Source organism: Podarcis erhardii, assembly GCF_964252035.2.
Source record: "Podarcis erhardii genome assembly, chromosome: 8".
Lineage (NCBI taxonomy): Eukaryota > Metazoa > Chordata > Lepidosauria > Squamata > Lacertidae > Podarcis > Podarcis erhardii.
The window spans coordinates 950,117-972,568 of record NC_138499.1 but is presented as its reverse complement, the minus strand read 5'-3'; the positions used below and the strand labels follow the sequence as shown (position 1 = coordinate 972,568).

The 22,452-nt window shown below is 49.9% G+C and overlaps 1 protein-coding gene across 1 annotated transcript in view; it reads left to right on the top strand.

The window, feature by feature from the left end:
* The window catches only part of BOP1 (BOP1 ribosomal biogenesis factor), a 66,003-nt gene continuing 43,551 nt past the window's right edge, over positions 1-22,452 (top strand). The window contains exons 1-3 of the mRNA XM_081874230.1: positions 1-66; positions 1,830-2,018; positions 10,411-10,530. Coding sequence (XP_081730356.1) covers positions 16-66; positions 1,830-2,018; positions 10,411-10,530 — 360 coding nt within the window. The 5' untranslated portion in view covers positions 1-15. The remainder of the gene's footprint in view (positions 67-1,829; positions 2,019-10,410; positions 10,531-22,452) is intronic.

The window sequence follows — 22,452 nt, the reverse complement described above, 5'->3', positions numbered from 1 at the left end:
ACGCGGAGGGGAAGCATGAAGGCCGCCGGGGGAGAAGGGAGCAGCCGGGGCGGCGGCGGCAGCCGGGTGAGAGCCGAGGCCCCGCTCCGGGAGGGGGGGGAGGCTGGGGGGGGGAGGAGGAGAGGGGCAGCCCCTTCCCCAGGCGAGACCCCCGGGAGAAAAAGGGGGCCGGGAAGGCCCTCCGGGGCCAGGGACCTGGCCCGCCCCTTCCTCATTCCAGAACAACAGCCCCGCGAGGTAGGTCGGTCGGTCGGGCTGAGCCCCCCAGGCCACGCCCCCTGAGCCCCACGTGGAGGATTCGAACCCAGGCTCTCTCCCTCTGGCGGGGGGAGCCCCGAGAAGCGCCTGGAGAGCCCTGGCGGGCAGCCCCAGCCCTGGCTGCAGAATGGTGGCAAGATCCTGGGGGGCGGCTGCCAGTCAGAGTGGGCAGTGCTAGGTCAGGGGGTGTGGGGTGAGGCACCTTCACGTCTTGTGTTGTAAATCACCGTGAAAGGCCCCATAGAAATCTGGGGACGAGGATGGTGCCCCGAGAGCTCCTGATGAGCAGCACTCTCTCGCTTATCAAGAGGCGAAAGGGCTCTCTGGGCACTTGGCACCATCCTCATCGCCATTACTAAAAAAATAAAAATGAATTCTTTTTGGAAATGAAGCCAATCATTGTTGTTGTTGTTTAGTTGTTTAGTCGTGTCCGACTCTTTGTGACCCCACGGACCGGAGCACGCCAGGCCCTCCTGTCTTCCACTGCCTCCCGCAGTTTGGTCAAACTCATGCTGGTAGCTTCAAGAACATTGTCCCACCATCTCGTCCTCTGTCGTCCCCTTCTCCTTGCGCCCTCCATCTTTCCCAACATCAGGGTCTTTTCCAGGGAGTCTTCTCTTCTCCTGAGGTGGCCAAAGTCTTGGAGCCTCAGCTTCAGGATCTGTCCTTCCAGTGAGCACTCAGGGCTGATTTCCTTCAGAATGGAGAGGTTGGATCTTCTTGCAGCCCATGGGACTCTCAAGAGTCTCCTCCAGCACCAGAATTCAAAAGCATCCATTCTTCGGCAATCAGCCTCCTTTATTCTTTACATCAAGCAAAACTGGACCTTTTTCTTTGGCAATCACTTGTAGCCGAGTAAGTTTGTCTTCCATAAACACGGTTTTCACAGTGAGTCCGTAAGTTACTGTGGAGCCAATTCTGGATCCACACCTCCTTCTGCAGTGGGGACATTGGTGGGAGTTGATCACGGTGTGGATTTGCCAAGCATGCCTTTCTCTTAGCACGTTTCTCCTTGCGTCCTGAGTTTGAGTGTCTGCAAAGCCCATAACACCTTTGGAAAAGGCTGTTCTCCACTTGGAGTGGTTGCAGGCCAGTGTTTCCCAATTGTTGGTGCTTATACTACATTTTTTTAGATTTGCCTTGAGAGAGTCTTTAAACCCCTTCTGTTGACCACCACCGTTACGCTTTCCATTTTTAAGTCTGGACTGAAAAAAGGGTAGCGATGCTGGAAGCTGGGTAAAATTGTCTCAGCAAGAACTGGATCTAGCATTTTTGGTGGGTTGTTGAAGACAAGAGTCATATCTGAATGCAGGGTATAAATTTCTGGTGCCCAAGGCAATTATTGGAAGGCCGGTAATTAGTGATTGTCTCTGCAGCCTATTGCCATCACAAGTGATGCTTGTAGCGTTGTTTGGGAGAACCTTTTGGCCTACAAGGGGATGGTGATGATGATGATGATTTATTAAATTTTATGCCGCTTTTCATCCGAAGATCACAGGGTGGCTTACAATATAGGGATCTGACACCGCTGCTAGTACACTTTTCTAATGCTTTCTATTTTCTTCTGGCAGCCTCTCCTCAGCACCCTTCCCCTCGAGGAACAAGAAGGGCAAAGTGATGATCTGACAGACAGTGATGAAAGTCTATTCTCTGGACTAGAGGATTCTGGGAGTGACAGCATCACAGAGGATGAGGAGGAAGATCACGACAGTGGAGTCGAGGAGAAGTCAGAAGGCGTCTTGCCCCCTGAAAATATGCTTGTAAGTACAGTCATACCTCAGGTTAAAGTTGCTTCAGGTTGAGCGTTTTTGGGTTATGCTCCGCGGCAACTCAGAAGTAACAGGATGTGTTACTTCCGGGTTTTGCCACTCACGCATGCGCAGATGCTCAAAATGACGCGTGTTACGTTCTGCTCAGGATGCGAACGGGGCTCCGGAACGGATCCCGTTTGCAACCAGAGGTACCACTGTATAGAATACTCCAGAGTGCTGCATCTATCGCACTGTGTCTTTAGGTGATTCTTTTCATGTAGCTTTTCAGGAGGGAGGTTTTGGGCAAAGAAATCACATATTCCTTCAGTGGCAGCGCTTCAGAGATTGTCGTCCTGTCACTGTTCTACACATACATTGCATTTCTTCGTTTCATAGAATTGTAGAGTTGGAAGGGACTTGGAAGGGTCCTTTAGTCCAACTCCTGCAAGGTAAGAATCTTTGCCCCAAGTGGGACTCAAACCCTGAGATTAGGAGCCTTGTGCTCTGTCATCTGAGCTATCCCTTCAGTTTGTATGTCATGCTTGTCATTTTGCAGTGAAGTTGGTTTTCCTTGGGAAGTTTCCCATCCCATTTAAGAAGTTCAGGTGCACATACAATGTTAGGCAAGCTCAGCAGCTTCCAAGTTTTAATTCATGTTTTTCAGGTAATTGTATGCCACGCTGTGCAAGTGGAGTTTCACTTATGCGACAGAACTTCCCCTTCCCCTTTTCTCCCTTGTTGTTGTTGTTTAGTCATTTAGTGGTGTCCGACTCTTTGTCACCCCCTGGACCAGAGCACGCCAGGCCCTCCTGTCTTCCACTGCCTCCCGCAGTTTGGTCAAACTCATGCTGGTAGCTTCAAGAACATTGTCCCACCATCTCGTCCTCTGCCGTCCCCTTCTCCTTGTGCCCTCCATCTTTCCCAACATCAGGGTCTTTTCCAGGGAGTCTTCTCTTCTCATGAGGTGGCCAAAGTCTTGGAGCCTCAGCTTCAGGATCTGTCCTTCCAGGGAGCACTCAGGGCTGATTTCCTTCAGAATGGAGAGGTTGGATCTTCTTGCAGTCCATGGGACTCTCAAGAGTCTCCTCCAGCACCATAATTCAAAAGCATCCATTCTTCGGCGATCAGCCTTCTTGATGGTCCAGCTCTCACTTCCATACATCACTACTGGGAAAACCATAGCTTTTACTATACAGACCTTTGTTGGCAAGGTGATGTCTCTGCTTTTTAAGATGCTGTCTAGGTTTGTCATGGCTTTTCTCCCAAGAAGCAGGCGTCTTTTAATTTCGTGACTGCTGTCACCATCTGCAGTGATCATGGAGCCCAATAAAGTAAAATCTCTCACTGCCTCCATTTCTTTCCCTTCTATTTGCCAGGAGGTGATGGGCCCTGTTATGTATTGGAAGTTCTCACCCTGCCCTCCAGGAGTATAATGTATATAGCTTTCACGCAGGTCCACGTCAGTTATTTTAGGCGAGAAACCCTGGGTTGTTGTTGCTACAATGTTGACAGCCGGCTACCTATAAAAGCAGGCTGGCTGAGCTGTTTGCTGTTCAGTTCTGTTCTGGCCTGTGAATAAATGAGTTGTTTGAAGAATCGCTGTCGTCTGATATGTTCACCCACAACCTAGCAGGCCCAGTGGCCATGATCTTCGTTTTTTTGATGTTGAGCTTCAGACCATATTTTGCGCTCTCCTCTTTCACCCTCATTAAAAGGTTCTTTAATTCCTCCTCACTTTCTGCCATCAAGGTTGTGTCATCTGCATATCTGAGGTTGTTGATATTTCTTCTGGCAATCTTCATTCCGCCTAGGGATTCATCCAGCCTTTTCTCCCTGTGCACCCCCAAATGCTCCGGAAAGTGTATTCTCAGGGTGCATGGAGGCTGCAGGAGAGAGGATGAGGAAGAGCCATTGTGCAAATGGGAGTATTGTGCAGTTGGAACAGCAGCTTTGGATACAGCCCTGTGTGAAGCATGCACAGTTCTCCGGTTGCTAAAAGGTATTAGTAAGCCAAGAGTTTTCAGTTCCTTTGGTGTTTTTAACATTTAAGTTATGTCTGGAAGGGGTGGGGAAACTTCAGCTCAAGGTCCTCATTCCCTCATAGGCAGCCTTCCAGCAGTCACATGTTAATTGTGGGTGAAGCAAAGAATGTGACTTAGCTCTGTATGCTCTAGCCATGCAAAAGTAAAGGAAAGTGCACACACCTCCATCCAGGCCAGGAAGAGGCATGAGCACATTCAAGGACACGTTCCAGCCAGGAAACTGCAGCTCAGGAGGGCGCAGAGGAGGGCAGGTAAGGGGTGTGGCCTGTGGACAGTCTCAAGGACCTATCAGAGAGGTGGCAAGGGAGGAGCTCAACTTCTCTACCATGGATATAAAGGAAATATTTGCATTTATACAAGTATACCAATTTGTTTTTTACATAACATTTAAATCTCAATAAGAATGCTTTAATTTCTCTTCTCACATATTTTAGATCAAATATGTGTGTCGTATTGGTACAAAATGTTTAACATGGGGTATCTTTTTTAGTTTTACTAAATACAAGTAAAATTAATGTGCTAAATTAGATTACCGTAGATTCCGGCATATTAGGCGACTGGGCGTATAAGATGACCCCCAACTTTTGCTGTTCAATTTTAGAGTTATAGAGTTTGAGCGCCGCCAGGGGCAGAGCGTGCACCCCTCCGCTGCCTCTGCCGTCACAGCAGCAGCAACCCGAGGCAGGCAGGCAGGTGAGCGCCGCCCTCAGAAGAACTTTCCACGTTCCCTTCTGTGGGGGGGGAGGAGGAGCAACAACGGCAGACGGGGTGCCTTTGCTCACTGGCTCCCTCTCCTCCTTCCCAATGCGTATACCCGGCGTATAAGATGACCCCTGACTTTTGGGGTGATTTTCCAGGGATAAAAAGTCGTCTTGTACGCCAGAACATACGGTACTCTGTAGAGGGCATCAGAAAATATCCCAATGTGAACTAAAATATTATTGATGCAAATTATCCTAATATGCCCTGGGGCATTTTCCAGATCAAAATTTTCTGGAAGACCTATATCACTGTCACATTGCAAGGTATCTTCCTGAAAAAGCAAAATAAAAGGCTTTAAATAAATAGCAAAGCGAACAAATTTATATGCATGTTCAGAGAGAGAGAGAGAGAGAGAGAGATCCTCAGTGAAAGAACTCTGTTGCAACCTGGATGAGCTTATCTCCCATTGAATATAAAATGTGCTTCCCTAGGGAAGAGCAGGGATGTTTTATTCTGGGTAAGGATATAGTGAGGGGAATTTCCCCCCTGACATAATCATGCAGATACCTAAAGGAGAATCAACAATTGCCATTTATGTTTTATCCATGGTGTTTTGATTTTTTAAAGCCACCTTTAGTCCCGTTTCTGGGGAAAAGGTGGGATATAAATAAATATTGCCATCCCCAATAGCTACTAGCCATGATGATTGTGTTCCACCTCCGCTGTCCAAGGCAGTAGGCCTATTAATACTCTTAATATTGGGAACTGCAGGTGTGCAGAGTGCTGTTGAATTCATGTCCTGCTTGCAGATTTGCCACAGGGATCTGGTCACCGTGAGAACAGAATGCTGGGCCATTGGCATGAAGGAAATTCTTGTATCTGCTGAATCTTCCAACGTTCTGCTTCATTTCACACTCATGAGTTCCACTGTTGTGTGTGTGAGAGAAAAACTTTTCTCTGTCCACAACCTCTATCCCAGACATAACTTTATAAATTTCTTATTGCATCCCTCCTTACTCACCTTTTCTCAAAATTAAAAAGTCCCAGACACAGCAACTTTTATTCATAGGGGACTCAATCCATCCCCTTGATTATTTTGATGGCTCTTTTCTGAACCTTTCCCTTTTTGATATGAAGTGACTAGGCAAGCTTTTGAATATGTGGATTGATGTGCTTACTTGAGTACTGTAACTGGTTTCTGACAGGCCTCCTAGTGTGGTTGGCATATTTGCATTCCCATATTTGCATTCCTATTAGGACTCCCTGATATGTTGATCTGTGAGGCTTTGCTGCTGTCCATGATCCGGCCTGTTTTGCCTAAGAGAACATGTCAGTGCCTTTCATGCTCTGGCCTTCCTGTTGCAGCTGAGCTGAGCAGCTGCTTTTGGCGTGTGGGGCTCTCCCAGCACACAATTTTCCCTCTGGCTTGGCTTTAGACAGTAAGTTTCTTCGGTGTCAAGAGCCTGATGCTCTGTGCATTGTAAATAAAAAAAATAGCAAATATATAGATATATATATGCGCAAGGCCTCTCTGCTTCTGTCATCAGGGCTTGGCAGTCAGTCAACTTGGCAGGGATCCTGGGGAGCATGAACGTGTAGAATGGAATAGACAACCATCAGCCGCTGATGGAGATGGAAAGCTCCTGTGCGTGCTGCAGCTCTGCCGCGTTCTCCAAAGTTGGGAATTCTTCTATATTGTTACTGGTGGGTCTCCTTCCTCAAGGCAGAACCTCCTCTCTTGTGCATAGGAGCAGGAAGAGGTGGAGGAAGCAAAGGAAGACGCTTCACCCAGGCCTTAAGAAACTTCCCTTGATTTTGCTGGCTCAGGAGGGATAAATTTGTGATAAATAGATGATTCTTTGTCCCTGGAAGGCTGTCTTAAGCTGCAAGCATGCACAATTCTGTGGAGTGTTCAGACACAAAACAGCGGGAGGCAAGGCAGTTTCATCTTTGGAAAACTCTGGCAGGCCTTCAGCCGCAGTGGCCAGCTTTTGCCTGGGTAGTTCATTGGGCGACAGGCTGCTGGCCTAAGGAGCCTGGGTGCCATTTCTGTTCTGTTGTGAAGCTCAAAGGTTGGCCTTGGGCACATCCTTGTCTTAGCTTAACCTATCTCACACAGAGTTAGAACTGTAGAGGCAATATGTGTGTGCTGGCCTTAGCTCCCTGAAGGAAGGGTAGGATTCAAGTTTCAAATAATGAAGAGGGCACTCGACTTCACAGACCTCCGAGGAAGCCGGGTGGTAAGGAAGAGAAGAACTTGCATCCCTCTAACCTTGGCAGGGAGGGAGCTTGGTTCTCTTCCAGTTGGCATTGGAGAGTTGCATGGGACCAGCATCCTCTGCACAGAGGAGCTCAGTCCTGCTAGTCCTGGATTTCCTTGGTGATGCCCCAAGGTGCCAAAGAGAGGATTGAAGAAGCACTTGTAGGGCTTCTGACGAAAAGGCCTTTGCCATGTTAGAAGAGTTTTCATGGTGGTCAGTACAAATGTAATAAATATTGCAGCACAGTTTTCAGATTAAAGGAGTCATACAGATGGTTACCGAAAACCAGAGAAGAGTTGCAGAACAGGCCCTTGTGTCACCCGTTCAAGAACTGAACTCTCTCAGTGGCTTCCATGGTGAGTTTTCATCACCAGCCAGTGCTTCTCACCTGGCCACAAGCATTGCTGAATCAGCAGATGCAGGCACAGCGGCTCACAGCCTGACCTCTTCACCTCGGAAGCCCTGGCTGCCGCAGCTGCTGCAATTACTCCTTCCGATTGCTTTTCCTGGCTGTCTCTCCTGCCCCTGCTCCCCCCTGCACATTCCTTTTGGAGTTGCATGCTGCCCTCTGGTGGCCTCTTTGCCCACCTTCCTGCAGGAGACTCTGAACTGACTGCTCAGGGCAGGAAGCAAGGCCCCATTTTGTGTCAATTTATCAAAAATGCAGAGAGTGTGGCTGTAGAAAAATCCAAGAACAAGACTGCTGTGCAAGAAGGATGGTTCCCAGCATGTATCCAGGCTAGCTGTCACCAAGGGAATTCTTTTATATGCCACTTGATAAAAGCTGCTTGGGAGAGCCTTACACTTCATCTCACCTAAGCTGAGAGCCCTACCCTACATCTCCTGAGTCAGGAGGGTGGCACAAGACTGCCCCTCCATCTTGAAAATGAACAAATGAGAATCAAAGCGTGAGCCTTGGAACGTTCTGCCAGAGGAGAAGCACTGGGTGGTGGTGTCTGAAGAGCCCGCACCAGCCCGCCTTGTCCTAGCTCTCTTCCAGCTGATTGCCAGAGGGACAGGAGCGCAGCAGCAGGAAGGGAAGCTTGGTCATTCTAGGGGCGCTTTGGACTGTGGGTGTCTCCACAGCAGCATTGCTCCACATGTCTTGTTCTGGAGGTGTACTGAGAGGCAGCTCTGGTGCCTGTAAGGGATGAGGAACTGGGCCAGTCTTGCTAGGCCGGGGTGCCCTTGGCAGTGACCCTGGGCCTCCTTGGCATGACCTGGCAGGTCGCCAGGGTGGCTTGCTGCACCAGTGGCCCATTTCTGCAGCATGGGGCTCTTCTCCAAGCTCGTGGAGTGTTGGGAGGAAGGAGAATTGGGGGGGGGGGGAGCGGGAGAGACAGACAAAACCTTCTCCATGCCAAAAGCCTGGGAAAAAACTTACCTCCGATCTCCTTTTTTCAAAGACTTTAATAAAGCCTTTGTTTTTGCTGTAATCCCATCTTCTAGTTGGCCCTGTACTTTCTAGGCCCCCAGCCCCACTTTCTCTCCTTGGCCAGAAGGGTGGAAGTCAGAGAGGGGGGCAGAAAGGGCTGTGTTATGGGTTGCGTACAGCAGAAGGTGATCACACACTGTGCAGATTTTATTGCTCCCAGGAGGGGTGCTTTGTAGGGCTGCTTTTCTGATTATTCTGTCAAATCCTCCGGTAAAGCCCACTCCAGGCTGGGTCCCCTCTGAGCGGGGGAGGAGGGTGAATCTCTTTAACAGGGAAGGATGTGCAGTTCTGCCTGCACCCGCACGCCAGGCCAAGGCGTAGGTGCCGTCTGGAACGCCAGGCCCGTGGGCTGGAATCTGGCTGGGGCTGGATCCTGTCCTGTCTCAGATCCTAAGAAGAGCCCCCTGATGGACCAGACTATGGTGGTTCCATCTAGCCCAGCCTCTTATTGCCAGGAGTGGCCAGCCAGATGCCTTCAGGAAGCCCACAAACACGGCGGAGAAAGTAGGAGCCTTCTCCTGCTGCTGTTATTGTATATGCAGACGCCTGCTGCCCCTTAGCTCATGGCTGCTGATAGGCCAAGCCGTCTAAAGTACTGAAAGTTTCCATTCTGTCCATGCGTAAAGCATAGGGAGCACTGCTTGCTGTGTCATCTGGGGTTTGCACAGTATGCTCTAGGTAAGCCTTCCCCAGAAAAGTGCCCTCTGGCTGCTTTGGACTACAACTCTCAACTGCCCTAGGCAGCATGACCAGATGATGCTGGGGCTGATGGGGTTTGTAGTCCAAAACAGTGGGGGGCTCCCACCTTGAGGAAGGGTGACCTATATGCAGAATTGCCCACCTCCCTCCCTGACTTTACATAAGGAGACGGCCATCACGACATCCTCTGACAACTAACTTGGGGGATTCATTCTGCATTCTGCAAAGAAATGCTTTCTGTTGTCTGTCCTGGATCAGACCAATGGCCCGTCTTGTCCAGCATCCTGTTCTGACAGGAGTCAGACAGACGCCTGCAGGCTGGACGTGAGCAGAAGAGCCCTCTCCCCCCCCCCCCGTGGTTTCCAGCAACTGGTATTCATTCAGCAGCCTCCCAGGTGTGGAGGTGGAGCATTGCTTTCATGGCCCCTCCTCCATCTGTGGAGGCAGAGAATAGCCTCCATCATGACTAGTGGCCATTGAAAGCCTTTTTTCATGAATCTGTCTAATCCTCACTTACAGGCATGCAAGTTGGTGGCGAGTGAGTTCCACAGTTTAGCTATGAGCTGCATGAATAAGCACTTGGTTTCATCTGTCCTGAATCTTTGAACATTCAACTTGCTTTGATGCCTGCAAAGTTCGAGTGTTATAAGAGAGGGATAAAACTTTTCTCTGTCCACTTTCTCCATACTCAAATATCTGTCACATGGGACTGTCACACGGAAGAGGGAGCAAGATTGTTTTCTCCTGCTCCGGAGGGTAGGACTCAAACCAATGGCGTCAAGTTACAAGAAAGAGATTCCAACTAAACATCAGGAAAAAATGTCTGACTGTAAGAGTTGTTCAACAGTGGAACAAACTCCCTTGGAAGGTGGTGGACTCTCTTGGAAGGTGGTGGTTTTTAAGCAGAGCTTTGATGGCCACCTGCCATGGATGCTTTAGCTGAGATTCCTGCGTTGCAGGAGGTTGGGCTAGATGACCCTTCCAAATCTATGATTCTGAGATTCTCCTGGGAGAGGGTGGCTGCAGGTCTCAACTTTGTGGACTGTAACGATTTCTTTTTCATGTGTTGAGAGGGAGCGCCAGGATCTATGTAGTAGAAGACCTTAGCCTATAGCCCGAGGGAGGGAGGCCCTCACTACACTGAGTGTTCATTGCTGGCCATTTTGTGTAGTTTGGGAGGTCTCCCATGCAATTGTGTAAGACACACAGCCTCTCGCTGCCTGTACATGGTAACTCTTTCTGCCATCCTGCTTGTCTTTCAGGCTGAAGAGGTTTCCAAGAAGAAAGTGCGATCGCACCGTAAGATCAAGGGCACAGAACACAATCCACAGGAGGAGCCACTCTTGCAGAATGAATATGTGGAAGACAGCTCCGATGAGGAGGTAAGGTGGTCTCCTGTGTTACTCTGTGGGCAGTGATGGCTTGCCAGGGCAGCCTATGCAATGCTAAACAAATCAAGGTCTCCTGCTCTTTGAATGAAAAGTGAGTTGGCTCCTTGTGTATCGGTGTTTCCTGTGTGCTTTTTCAGCCACTGCTGACCCAATTTTTCTGTCATATGGACATTTGGCGGCATGGGTTACACTGATGTTTGTTCTTTACAGAGGAACTGGTGGTGTTGGGGGGAGGAGAGAGAGAGAGACTGACAACATCCTGCAAGAAGCTTAAGAGCACAGGGCCCAGAGAGGTGGATTATGGGGTGGCTCCAGGGCAGTGAGAAAAAGGCTGGTGGAGGGGGGACAATTAGGTTGGCTTGTGCCTGCAAAGTTGCAAGAGGATGTGTGTGGGATTTGAGGCAGGAGGAGGACCATTGTTTACCTTTCCTCAGGCAAAATGTAAGAGGCTGCATTTTTCTGGGCTCATGGTCTGAGGAAGAAAAAGACTGATGGTTTAGTGTTGAACGCTAAGTAACTGGACTAAATTCCAGGTGAATGAGGAAGGTAAATGGTGGTAAACACAAGTGAGGAAAATATTGACAACGCTGAAGAGAGGATAATTGGATAGACGTCGCAGCAGGAAAGGGGCTGGAGGTTACAATAGGTAATGCACTTCGAATGAGCCTTGGATGGTCTTGTTGCAAAATTGCCAAGACCTCTTAAAGCTGTATTCTTTATTATTATTAACTTTCTATACCGCCCTTCATCCAAGGATCACAGGGCAGTTTACAATATAAAAACACAAAAATACATACCATTGTGGCAAACAAAAACAACACCTCCCCTCCTCACACACGCAGTTTAAAAGGCCGTAGATTGCTTAATTATCCAAAGGCCTAGGAGGAGAATGTTTTTGCCTGGTGCCTAAAGATATGTAATGAAGGTACCAGGCAAGCCTCCTTGGGGAGAGCATTCCTCAAACGGGGAGCCAACCCACAGACCTGCCACAAAAGATGCTGATTTCAGGGGACCAGGTCAGCTCATATGGGCAGAGGTGGTTCTTGAGATGTTGCGGTCCTGAGCCATAAACTGCAGAAATAATCATGTCCAAGGGCAGACACCTAATCAAGTTCTGGGCACTCTGTTTCTAGGCAGTTCAGAGCAAAATAGTGGGAGACTGTAAAGAAAGACCTCAAAAGAGAGGCAGGAGCTCTGTGTGGTGTATTTAGCATGCACAAAAAGCTAGCAGGTGGGAAAAATACTGCTCCTAGCAGGGTGGAAAGTTCAGAAGTGTGCAAGGAAATAGGGAGGTCTCTGAGTTTGAGACATTGGGGCAGAATTGTTCCATGTTGACTGTTGTGGCCTGAGTGTCATGTAGCTCTGGTGAGTCACATGGACACAGCTGTTTCTCCTTGACAGAATCAGCACAAGGAGGTGGCTTTTTTTGTTTTGTTCTGTTTTTGTTTTTACAAAAGTCTGCTCTGTAAGACATAATTGAATTATTTGTTGGCATTTTAGTTGAAGAAGACAGGGGTTTCCTTGCTGCCTTTGTCATTCTTGTGGAAACATCTGCCCTGAGTAATGCAGTGGAATAACTTTGTTAGTTCCTTCTCAGCAAGCAGAATGTGGGTCAGCATTCCTAACCTCCTGTCACCTCCCGAGTCCTTGAACTCTCTCAGTTTCTGGCTGAAGGACAGGAAAGCTTCCTCCCCATTCCCCTGTCCCACCAGCCTGCCATTGGTTCTCTCCAGTTCTGCTTTCTCAACCAGCAGCCTGATCTCTTCCCCACAATGCCTGCCACAACAGCATTAGCACTGCCTGTCATTCCTTTTGAGCAAGCGTGTGGCTGCATTTGCAACTGCTTGCCTCCAGTTCCCATTCTTCCACCCGGTCTATCAGATTCCCTATGTGGTAGTCCCAATCTAAGCAACGGAAGCACCTTAAAGACTTGCTTAAAGCTGGCTGGGTTCGTCTTCTGTGAAGCAGGAAATGAGGGACATCGGGGGGGGGCAGGTTTGTGAATGTTGTCAATCCAGAGAAGGACCTGATGGTGTTTACTAATACCCAAGAGCTGGATGGTAAGGAGTGCATTCTGGAGGGTCTTCCTGTCACTTTGAGAGAGGCTATTTGAATCAGCAGCCAGTTGGGAAAGACTTGGGACAGGCTTCCCTATCAAATTCTCGTGTAGCTTTTAGTCAGTCAGAGCCAGCTGCCCAGGGTGACACAGAGGAGTGCTGCTTGCATATGGTGTTGTCTGAGTGGGATGATTATTTGGGGAGTCTGAGTGGGTGAGGCCACAAGAGAGCAGGGGGCTTGGACCTGGACTTGGCATCCCAAGGAATGAAATCCCTGCTTGCCTTTCTGACCCAGCAGAGTCATGCGTTCAGGGCATCCACAGACTAGAAGCCCACCTGGTCTGGAGCGGGAGCTGCGGAAGTGCCGGGTCTGGAATAGAGATTGAGAGCGTAATGAAATATATGGCCATACAAAACGCACGCTTGTGTAATGTCTCGAGCATTACCCAGGGACACAGCTCTTTCATGTCTGAATCCAAGGTCTCTCCCTCCCCAGCTGGTCCTATTTCAGGGCCCCATTGAGGGGAGCACTGATTCAGAACCTGTTGACATCAGAGAGTCTTCCAGTGGCTTTGTTCCTGCCTCCCTCTCTTTCTGTAATTGCATTTATCTCTCCTCCAGAAGAGTCTTGATGCTGCTGCTTCCTGTGCCCAGGACGTGCGCTTCTCACTGTGCATTGTAACCCCGAGGCACAAGCTTGCTCCCTTGAACTCTAGATTGGCAAGGCCAGTGTCCCCAGTGCTTCTGGTTAGAGACGCAAAGCTTCGGGTAATTAAAGTCCCTCTATCTTCAGGCATGAGGACTGGGAGCCCAGAAGGTTGTTTCAAAGAGCCTAAGGACACAAATTGAAAAACTCAGGTTTAGCAAAGAGCTTTGTACTTCTGATAGGTTGGAACTTAGAAGTGTGACAATTCCTGCTCTGGAGTCTTCCAGCCTACATTCAGAAGAAAAGCTTGATGATCACACTGAGGATAATAAAATGGGCGTAAAAACCCAGTGATGGAAGCAAAGGATGAGCTTCACCACACAACCCACTCACTTACCCTCTGTCTCCTGCGGGGGAAAATGGGACTGGCCCCCATTGGAAACAGGATGCTGGGCTTGCTGAACCCGTAGCGTGACTCAGCCTGGCAAGTGTCAGATTGTGAGTGGCTTGGCGCCTGTCCTGCGCAGCTGCAGGCTTGGCAAAGTCCTCCTTTGGGGATGGGCATAGAATGGAGGCATGGGGAGAATGAGTGGAATGAGTGCGCGCGCACTCCTACGGAGGAGCTCTGCTTCCTTTCCTCTGTTCTGCCATCTTTCCTCTTGGTTTCCCCAGCCTTCCCCTTTCGGATCTGCCCTGCCCTGGGCTTTCTGTCTGGGCACATTCCTCTACCCATTTCCAAATGGAACGGCAAGTGGAGATGTTTTGCTATGAGGTCATGGATTTTAAAAGAGAAGCCCTTCTAGGTTTGCAGTTTGTCTCCTTCCCAGGGCAATTCTGTCCAGCTGGATGATTGTTCTTGCAGCTGTGCCACTAAGTGTTACCAGCCAAAGCAGCAGCGAGGAGAGCTGGCAATGGGTCTTTGCTCTTTGCTGGGCAGTGCCAAGGCTTGCAAGGCAGAAGGTGTCCTGCCAGAAGAGGTGCCTTTTCCAGAGGCGGCAGTTGGTTGCAGCCCTTTCCCCTCACCCCCTGGATGTGCCTGGCTTGTGAGGTTTGGCCTGGCCGGGCAGCGTCCTGTGGGGACGGGAGGCTGGCCCCAGGAGCCTTGGCCCAGGGCCTGGCTGGGACAAAGTGTGTTATCCACATCTGTGATTGTACACATAGGTATGCAGTTTGGGATCTGGTGCAGAACTGTCCTCTGATCTCTTGCAGTTTCCAAACTTGGGGCCGAGGGGAAGGGATCCAGGGGGCGTTCACAACTCTTGGTTCTTCAGTCCTGCCTACAGACCCAGTATCCCTCTTTCCCATGCCCTTTCCTCCTGGCATAGCCCTGTTTCCCTTCCTGATCATTTGCAAACCTGCTTCCTGCCTGCATCATAGAGGTAGCAAGGTGAGCAGAGGGCAGTGAAAGTGTGCCAATTGCTGAGTTGCCTTGCTGGCAGCAGAACTGGGCTTCCTTAGCAGAGAATGGGGTGGGGAGGGACGAGTCTGCTTCCTTTCCGGAGCATGACTGCCGTGCCAGCAGTGTTGTGGCTCCGCTCCTGCTCACCTGCCTGCCCCCTCTGCAAGCGCTGGTGCTTCTCCCCTCTACGCCACCCCATCTTCACCGCCCTCCTGGCCTGCGTGGGTTTGTGTAGCGAAGACTAGCAAGCAGCGGAGGGAGGCCCACACGGCTGCCCCTGCGCGGAGCACAGACTAAACTTCCTCCTACTGAGCTCCTGCTCAGTTGGCAGCCGCCGGCGTTGGGCCTGGCGTGCCGCCCAACTCCTTCTCTACCGTGTGTTCTGGGAAGAGACACAACAAAATAAATTGGTTTCCTGGCGTGGCCTGGCTGGGCCGTCCCGGATAAGGCAGCTCTGCTCGCCTTGCCTCCTCGCAGCAGCGCCTTGGACCGTCTCCCACTGCACCCCCGCTTGGCTGCAGAGGTGGCTGCTGCACAGTGGGGAGAGCAGAGGTGCCGCCTGTGCAGCTATGTCCCCGTCAGGCGGAGGGCTGGAGCTGGGGAAATCCCCGGCCCCCTTGCTCTTGCGCTCCTTCCCCTCCCTGCCCCCCGCAACACTGCCTGTGTGTGCCGCACTTGCTTGCTTGCTGGGCAGACCGAGCGTCCCTCCCTCCCGCCCCTTCAGCTGCCCGGAGATGAATGGCCGGGAGCTGGAGAGGCTGTCAAGGCCTCGCTGGGAGGAAGCAGTTTGGGGCTCTTGTTTGGTTCTGCTTCCTCCCACAATGACTATTCCATATGTCGGTGGATAATGAATGACGGCGCGTTGAGTGCTCCTCCGCGAGCCAGCGGCTGTTCCAAGCCCACTTCCCTCCTTCATGGTGCAGCTGACCAGGAGGTGGGTGGCGGGGGGAGAGTGTGCAGCGCCTGGCAGGACGGAGGGAGCTCTTCTTTCAGTAGCTGATTAGCTGAGGGAGGGAGGAATCATTCAGAATGTGCTCCTGGCAGGCGGCTTCTTGAACTCACTGCGCCACGAGCGGGCATGGCTTCCCAACCCACCAGCCCTCACAGCTGCTTTGGCCTTCCCTCCTGCAAACGATGTGAAGCTCAGCAAAGCTGTCTGTGAATGCCTGCTTCTCTGCCAGGCCCACGGCAGAGGGGACATGCTTTGAGGTGCTGCTGCTGCTGAAATCCATGCCAGCACTTTCTCCCAAGGTTGAAAAGCTGACTGGGTGTCTTAGCCGCATGTTAGAGGGGAATCGACAGGGCTTCATCCAAGGGCTGCAGTTCTCTTCCTTGTGTGTAGGGAGCCACTGCTTTGCACTCAGAGTTAATTATCAGTCTTTGCTCATACCAAAGTTGCTTTGACAAGACTTTGAAGGGGCTTAAAGGAAAACACAGCAAAGGGTGGCAGCTCTGGGGCACAGATTCTCCAAAGGCTTAATCTGCCTTCCCCTTGAGAGTCATGGAAAGTTGCCAGGGGAGCCCTGTGGCTCTTCCCAGTTAGTGACTTTATGTGTCCTATGGTAGACATGCCTTCCCCAACCTGGTGCCCTCCTGATGTTGTTGGTCTACAGCTCCCATTAACCCCACCCATCATGGCCAGGGATGATGGGAGCTCATATCCACCAGCACCTGGAGTACACTAGGTTGGGAGTTGCTGTGGGAGCCTGGTGTTCAGTGGCAGGCCTCACAAAGTCTGTTACTCCTGGCAAACCCCTTGAACCCTGGACACAGTTCAGTGCTGCAGCTTCACTGGTGCAAGGGACTTCCTCTCCCTCTCTTCCCGCCTCCCCCTGCCTCTCAAAATAAGCTCTGGACTGTTGAGGGACCATTGGGAGCAGATTTTGGGGGCATGTATGGGTCGGGGAGAGGAAGAAGCGGAAGTTTCATTGGATGCCAACCCCAGGTGTCTTCCATGTGTGCTTATGCAGAGACCAATAAGGAAATGAAGGCTGGGCTTGAGAGTGGGACTGGGCAGCCACCAGGAGTAAGACCAGGGCTCAGCAAACTTTTTCTTTCCCCGCCCCCCCCCCCAAGTGGAATTAGAAGGTTAAATTAACATTCTAAGTTAAACTAATTTAAGAATGTATTGTATGTGTAGGTTTGAAGTTAAATCTGTATTGAGATTAATGAATTTCAATAAAGAATTTTTTCATCCAAAAACAACAGCAACACTTTTTCCACTTACAGATAGGTAGCCGTGTTGGTCTGCCATGGTCAAAACAAAATAAAAAAATTTTTCTTTCCAGTAGCACCTTAAAGACCAACTGAGTTAGTTCTAGGTATGAGCTTTCGTGTGCATGCACACTTCTTCAGATACACACTTCAGATACACAGTGTGTATCTGAAGAAGTGTGCATGCACACGAAAGCTCATACCTAGAACTAACTCAGTTGGTCTTTAAGGTGCTACTGGAAAGAAAATTTTTTTTATTTTGTTTTGACTTTTTCCACTGTCCCTCAGACCTTGTGGGGGGGGGTGGACTAGATTTTGAAAAAAAATTATATGAATGAATTCCTATACCCCACAAATAACCCAGAGATGCATTTTAAATAAAAGGACACATTCGGCTCATGTAAAAACACGCTGATTCCCAGACCGTCCGCAGGCTGGATTTAGAAGGCGATTGGGCTGGATCCAGTCCCCGAGCCTTAGTTTGCCTACCCATGAGTAAGAGGAAGATGTAAGGGCAGAAGGTTTTTTAGCAGCTGGCTGAGAAAGCTGGATGGCCATTCTTTGTCACATGGACCGCCCCCTGCTCTCCATGTGGAAGCCCCCAGGGTTCGAGCATCGCCCCACATTTATTTCCCCTGGGGCATGAGAGTTTGCTGGGGTCTCCTGCAGCCCTGCTTGCTCTGGGCTACTTCCGAAAGGAGGCCCTTCCAGGCGTAATTTGCAGGGTTCTTAATGCAGAAGGAGTCTGTGTTGGGGGAGTTGGGAGGGAAGCCATTCCATGAGCATCAGCTGTGGAGAAAGTAGAATGCCTTGGGCAGGGGGTGCAGGAAACAGGAGGGAATCCTGCAGAAAGGGCTGGGGTGACGCCACAGGAATGAATGTGATGCTTCAGGAGAGCTGGATTCTGGCCCTCGCCCTGCTGTCGTAGAGAGGGGAGCTCAGAACTGGGTGTAGCAAGCATATTTAAAGCCTGGGGAGAAAATATGGTTTCTTAATCTGGAGGCTGTTAAACCAGGCTCTCCTCAGTGTGCAAGGGAAAGCAAAGCATAATGAAGAAATCATGCCAGCAAATATGATGCAGGAGAAATGGGCACTGAGTCACGCCGAGGAATCTTTTGAAATGCCTTTGGGAGGCATATCAGACTCCACTGAGCTGGTTGGGATTCCAGAGTTTCAGCAGGGAACATGCAATTGAGATCCCACTCCTGAGTTTGTTTGGTTTCTGCTTGCCTCTGGATAGATGATTTTCTTCCTGCTGGCAATAGGGAAAGGCTTAAGGCTCTGCCTCCTGCCCTTGGGACACTTCTACCACCTCATGGATCTGGTCCCCACATGTTTTCAAGGCTACCCAAAGAAGCCTGCTTTTTAAAATTGTATTTATTTATTTGAATTTATATTTGCCTTTCACCACTGGGTCCCAGGGTGGTGTGCATTTATTCATTTAAAAAATCACTTAAAATCATACTTTAAACACTAAGATTACTGCGGCTTTCACAAGTCTCTGCAGTTGGTCTTCTTAACCCAATATGAGATGTTGTGCTTTTTCACTGCTTGCATGGAATTGCAGAATAGACACAGCCCTGCAAAGCTCAACCTTTTGCTTTTCATACAGATAGTAGTCACATCTGGGTTAGATTACGGCAGAGTACTGTATGAAAAGTGCCTTGGTTAGAATTGCTATCATTTAAACGTATATGCCACCTGTAATGGTTCTAGGGGTTGCTCGTGCGTAAACTGGCGCCACACCTGGCTGGGTTGCCTGAGTGAACCTTTTCCGTCCGGACAGCCACTCGCCCGTGGCTGTCTCAATCGCTGGCAGAATCCGTCAGTGGGAGTTTCTTGAACTTCTTCCAGCAAAGAAAGAAGCTCTTTGATGCCTAGTCTCCGCCTACTCTCCTTGTGCGGAAGCCTTCTGCGCAAGGAGGGTGTGGGCAGCGGAGGACCCGTGCTCTCCCCACTGGTCCCCGGCGAGGAGTCATGGGACCGCCTCGCCGATTCCCCCATCTGCCCCCCTTCTCCACTGGTGCTATGCTGATTTCCTTCCCCAGAAGATGGGCTGCTTCTTCTCTCAGCCTCACTCACCTCACAGAGTGTTTGTTGTGGGGGAGGAAGGGAAAGGAGAATGTTAGCCGCTTTGAGACTCCTTCGGGTAGTGATAAAGCGGGATATCAAATCCAAACTCTTCTTCTTTTTCTTCTTCTTCTTCTCCCCATCCCGGGACGCTCTCCGGAATCCCTCTGGAGCCCTCTCTCTCCCTCTGGCTCCGATGGCAGTTCCCTGACACCACCAAAAGACCATAGGGTGGTTTGCAATACAGAAAACAAATGTCAGTGCTTAACATAATAGCTGTACAATATAAAAATCAAAACAGGTGTAGAAATACAATTATAATCATAAGAGTTCCATAATAAAATGCAGATTTTCACTTTTTCTAAATATATTCTACCAGTCGTGTTTAAGTTGCAATTCCTTCCACTTTGTTGTTGGCCCCAGTTCAAGGTGCTGGCTCTTACCAATAAAGCCATCGAGGACTTGAGACCCTCAGGGCATCTGAAGGATTGCCTCTTCCTGCCTGGACCTGCCTCTCAATTGTTCTCATCTTTGGAGGGCCTCTTCTGCGTTCTGCCTTGAAGGAGACAGGGCAGAGCCTTTTCAAGGGTGACTGCTCAAAGGAGGTGAGAGTGGTCCATTCTGTGACCTTTTCAAGAAGCACAGGAGGCATTCAGGGCACTGGAATCTTGCTGGCTGTGGGTTTGTTTTAGTTGGTTTTACTCTGACTTCTTAATGGTTCCCGGTTTTAATTATACTGGAAATGTAATTGTTGGAAGTCTTGAGTGCCTTCTTTACTTTTTATATATAAGCACAGTTTAAAAAAAACATTAGGGATCTCTGTGTGGGTGTAGAGAAGTGGTGTTCAGGACCAGCTCACTTATAACAAAAAACAGCCGGAAATGGCAAGTAGGCAGCCACAGGACCTTGGCTGGTGCTAACAGCATTGAGGAGTGATGGGAAGGACCAGCAGTTGGAGGGGGTGGAGGTTGAGACTGGAGGGGCTGAAGAGGGTTAGCTAGATTAGGGGCAGGTAGCAAGGAGGGTCTGAGGAGACTGACTAGGATGCTGTGCCAACAGCAGTAGGAAGAGTCATGGATGGTGGCACCTCCTGACTTTGGGCAAGGAGCTGCTTGAAAAATAGGTTGTATTTGCTGTGCAGTGTGAAACATAACCTGCAGGGATGACTGAAAACCACTTTTTGCTTTGACTTCCCAGACCCAACAGTCAAGAGCAGCGTCCAAAATTAGCAGACGCCAGTTGCATTTTGCGACTGGCAGCCGGCCTTTTGCAACTGGATGGAGAGGCCACCTTTGGCTCCTGGCATCTCCACCTGCCTGGCCGGGTGATTCAGGGGGTGAGCAGGGTAGTGCAGCAGCAAAAGACGCATCTGTTGCTACTGCGCTACCCCGCCAAATAGCTGGTTCACCTGGTAGCGCAGCAGCAGCAAAAACAAAGATATGTCTTTTGCTGTTTTGCTAGTCTACTGACCCCCTGAATCACCAGGCAGCAATTTTTTTAAATTTTTTTTTGCTGCTGCGCTACCAAGTGAATCAGGTGTTTGGCGGGGGGGGGGTAGCACGGTAGCAAAAGAGGTGTCTTTTGCTGCTTCCCTAGCCTGCTAATCCCCTGATTCACCCAGCAGCAGACAAATAAAAATAAAGTAAAACTACTGCTATCTGTGTTTGAAAAAGAAATTCATTGAAGAAAGAAAACTGTTGACCAGGCATTCTGTTTTTATGCCCACAATCCAGGTCCCAGGAGCCATATGGCTCCTAACTTTTGTATCCCAGTTTCTAATGCTGGAAGAGAGAACATTGCAGGCATGGGTTAAACCATTCAGCAACCAAATCCAGCCTTGTTCGTTAACTGTGTTCATAAGCTGCCCTAGAAGAGAGTGCCCTAGAAGAGAGAAAACCATTGACAGCTCCAGCCTGGTTGGCCGCTGTGAGAACAGGGTGCTGCACTCGGTGGGCCAGGGGCCTGATCCAGCTCGCTTGTCTTTTGTCCTTCTGCCTTGGGCTCTCTCTCTCTCTCTCGGTTTGGGTGTGTGGCTGGCATTGGAACCCAATCCTTGTATGCTGCCTCCTGGGCTTCGCAGGAGTGTTGCAAGTGGGCATCTTGGGCTGCTGAGGGCTTGCTTGTTCGTTTCAGCTTCAGTCCTATCCTCTGAGCACACAGCAAGGCCCAGCATGCATGCCAGCCAGAGGAAACCAGGGTGGCTGGGTTATTGGGCAGTGGTGGGCAGACTGCTTTGCCTGCTGTTGCCCTCAGAGAGGTCAGTGCTGCCTGGCATCCTGCTCTGGTCCAGCTTAGCCACTTGGCTGACGTATCACCGCCTGTGTGCAGACGCCGGCACGGCAAGGAAGCCCAGCGGCACTTCTATTTTGGGCTCTCCAGGCAGAGAGCTGCCCTCTCTCTCTCGGCTTGGGGCTGGGTGTGGTGTGAGGCCCCCCTGCCGAAGAACGGGTGTGGGTGCCCTCATAAAAAGAGGGAAGGAATTACTCTGTCTTCTGGCCTCCCCCAAATTGATTTTTGAAGTGTTTGCATAGAAGTGTGTTATGTGGGAGGAAAAAGAGAGGGGGTTGGCAGGGAGAGCTTTTTTTATCCTGGAAAAAATGACATCAGTGAATAGTTGAAACGATCATCTCTCTCTCTCTCTCTCTGACCCAGAAAGGGAGAGAAACCCACAGCAGCTTTGAGGTGAGGAGTGGAAACTTTCTTTCCATTTATTTTCCCCCTCTGTGCGCTGGGTTTGTCTCGGCTTACGGCTGCCCTTTTGGAGGCAAGTTTACCTCCATTCCGCCGGGGTCTGCTGGGATTCCTGCCTTGCTGCCGGAACCAGAGCTCCAAAGAGGAAGGAAAGTGGGCTTAGTCAACCCAGCCGTGTCTGGTGCTGTCGGCACCCGGCAGCTGCTGCTGCTTCTACTTGCCTTTGCCTTCTCCAAAACTCCCAGCGCATGTTGCTGAAGCTCAGCAGGGCTGCTTTCTGAGAGCTGCACTCCACGGGCCATTTCTTCCACCTGTGCAGTTGTTAGAAGTGATGGATAGCTACGGCCTTCTCAGTTCATGGTACGAGACATCAGGTGTCCCCTAGAGAGGTTATGCACAAATGTGGTCTCTGGCCATCACAGGTCTCTTTGTGGTGACCCTGGTTGTCCAAGATACTGTGAAAGATCTCTCTTCTTCTCCAGGCCGGGGAACATAGTCTTGCAAACTATGGAGAAAGAATAAGCAGGGTGGATTTGATTTAAATCACAATTTAAATCGCTAGTCAGTAAGACTTGATTTAAACCACTAGTCAATATGACTTGATTTAAATCTTTCTTTCTTTTTTACAGAAAGACTCATTCTTACTGGTATAATCTTAATATTGACAACCAGATGAAGGTTTCATTTTTGGAATAATAAGCTTTCAGAGTAGTTTTTACAGTTACATCAAAAATCACTGATTTGGTTATACTATTAGAAATACACAGACAGATAATTATGAAATTATTGTGAGGCTTAATAAGTTAACTGTTTATATTTGGACAACTATTCCGCTG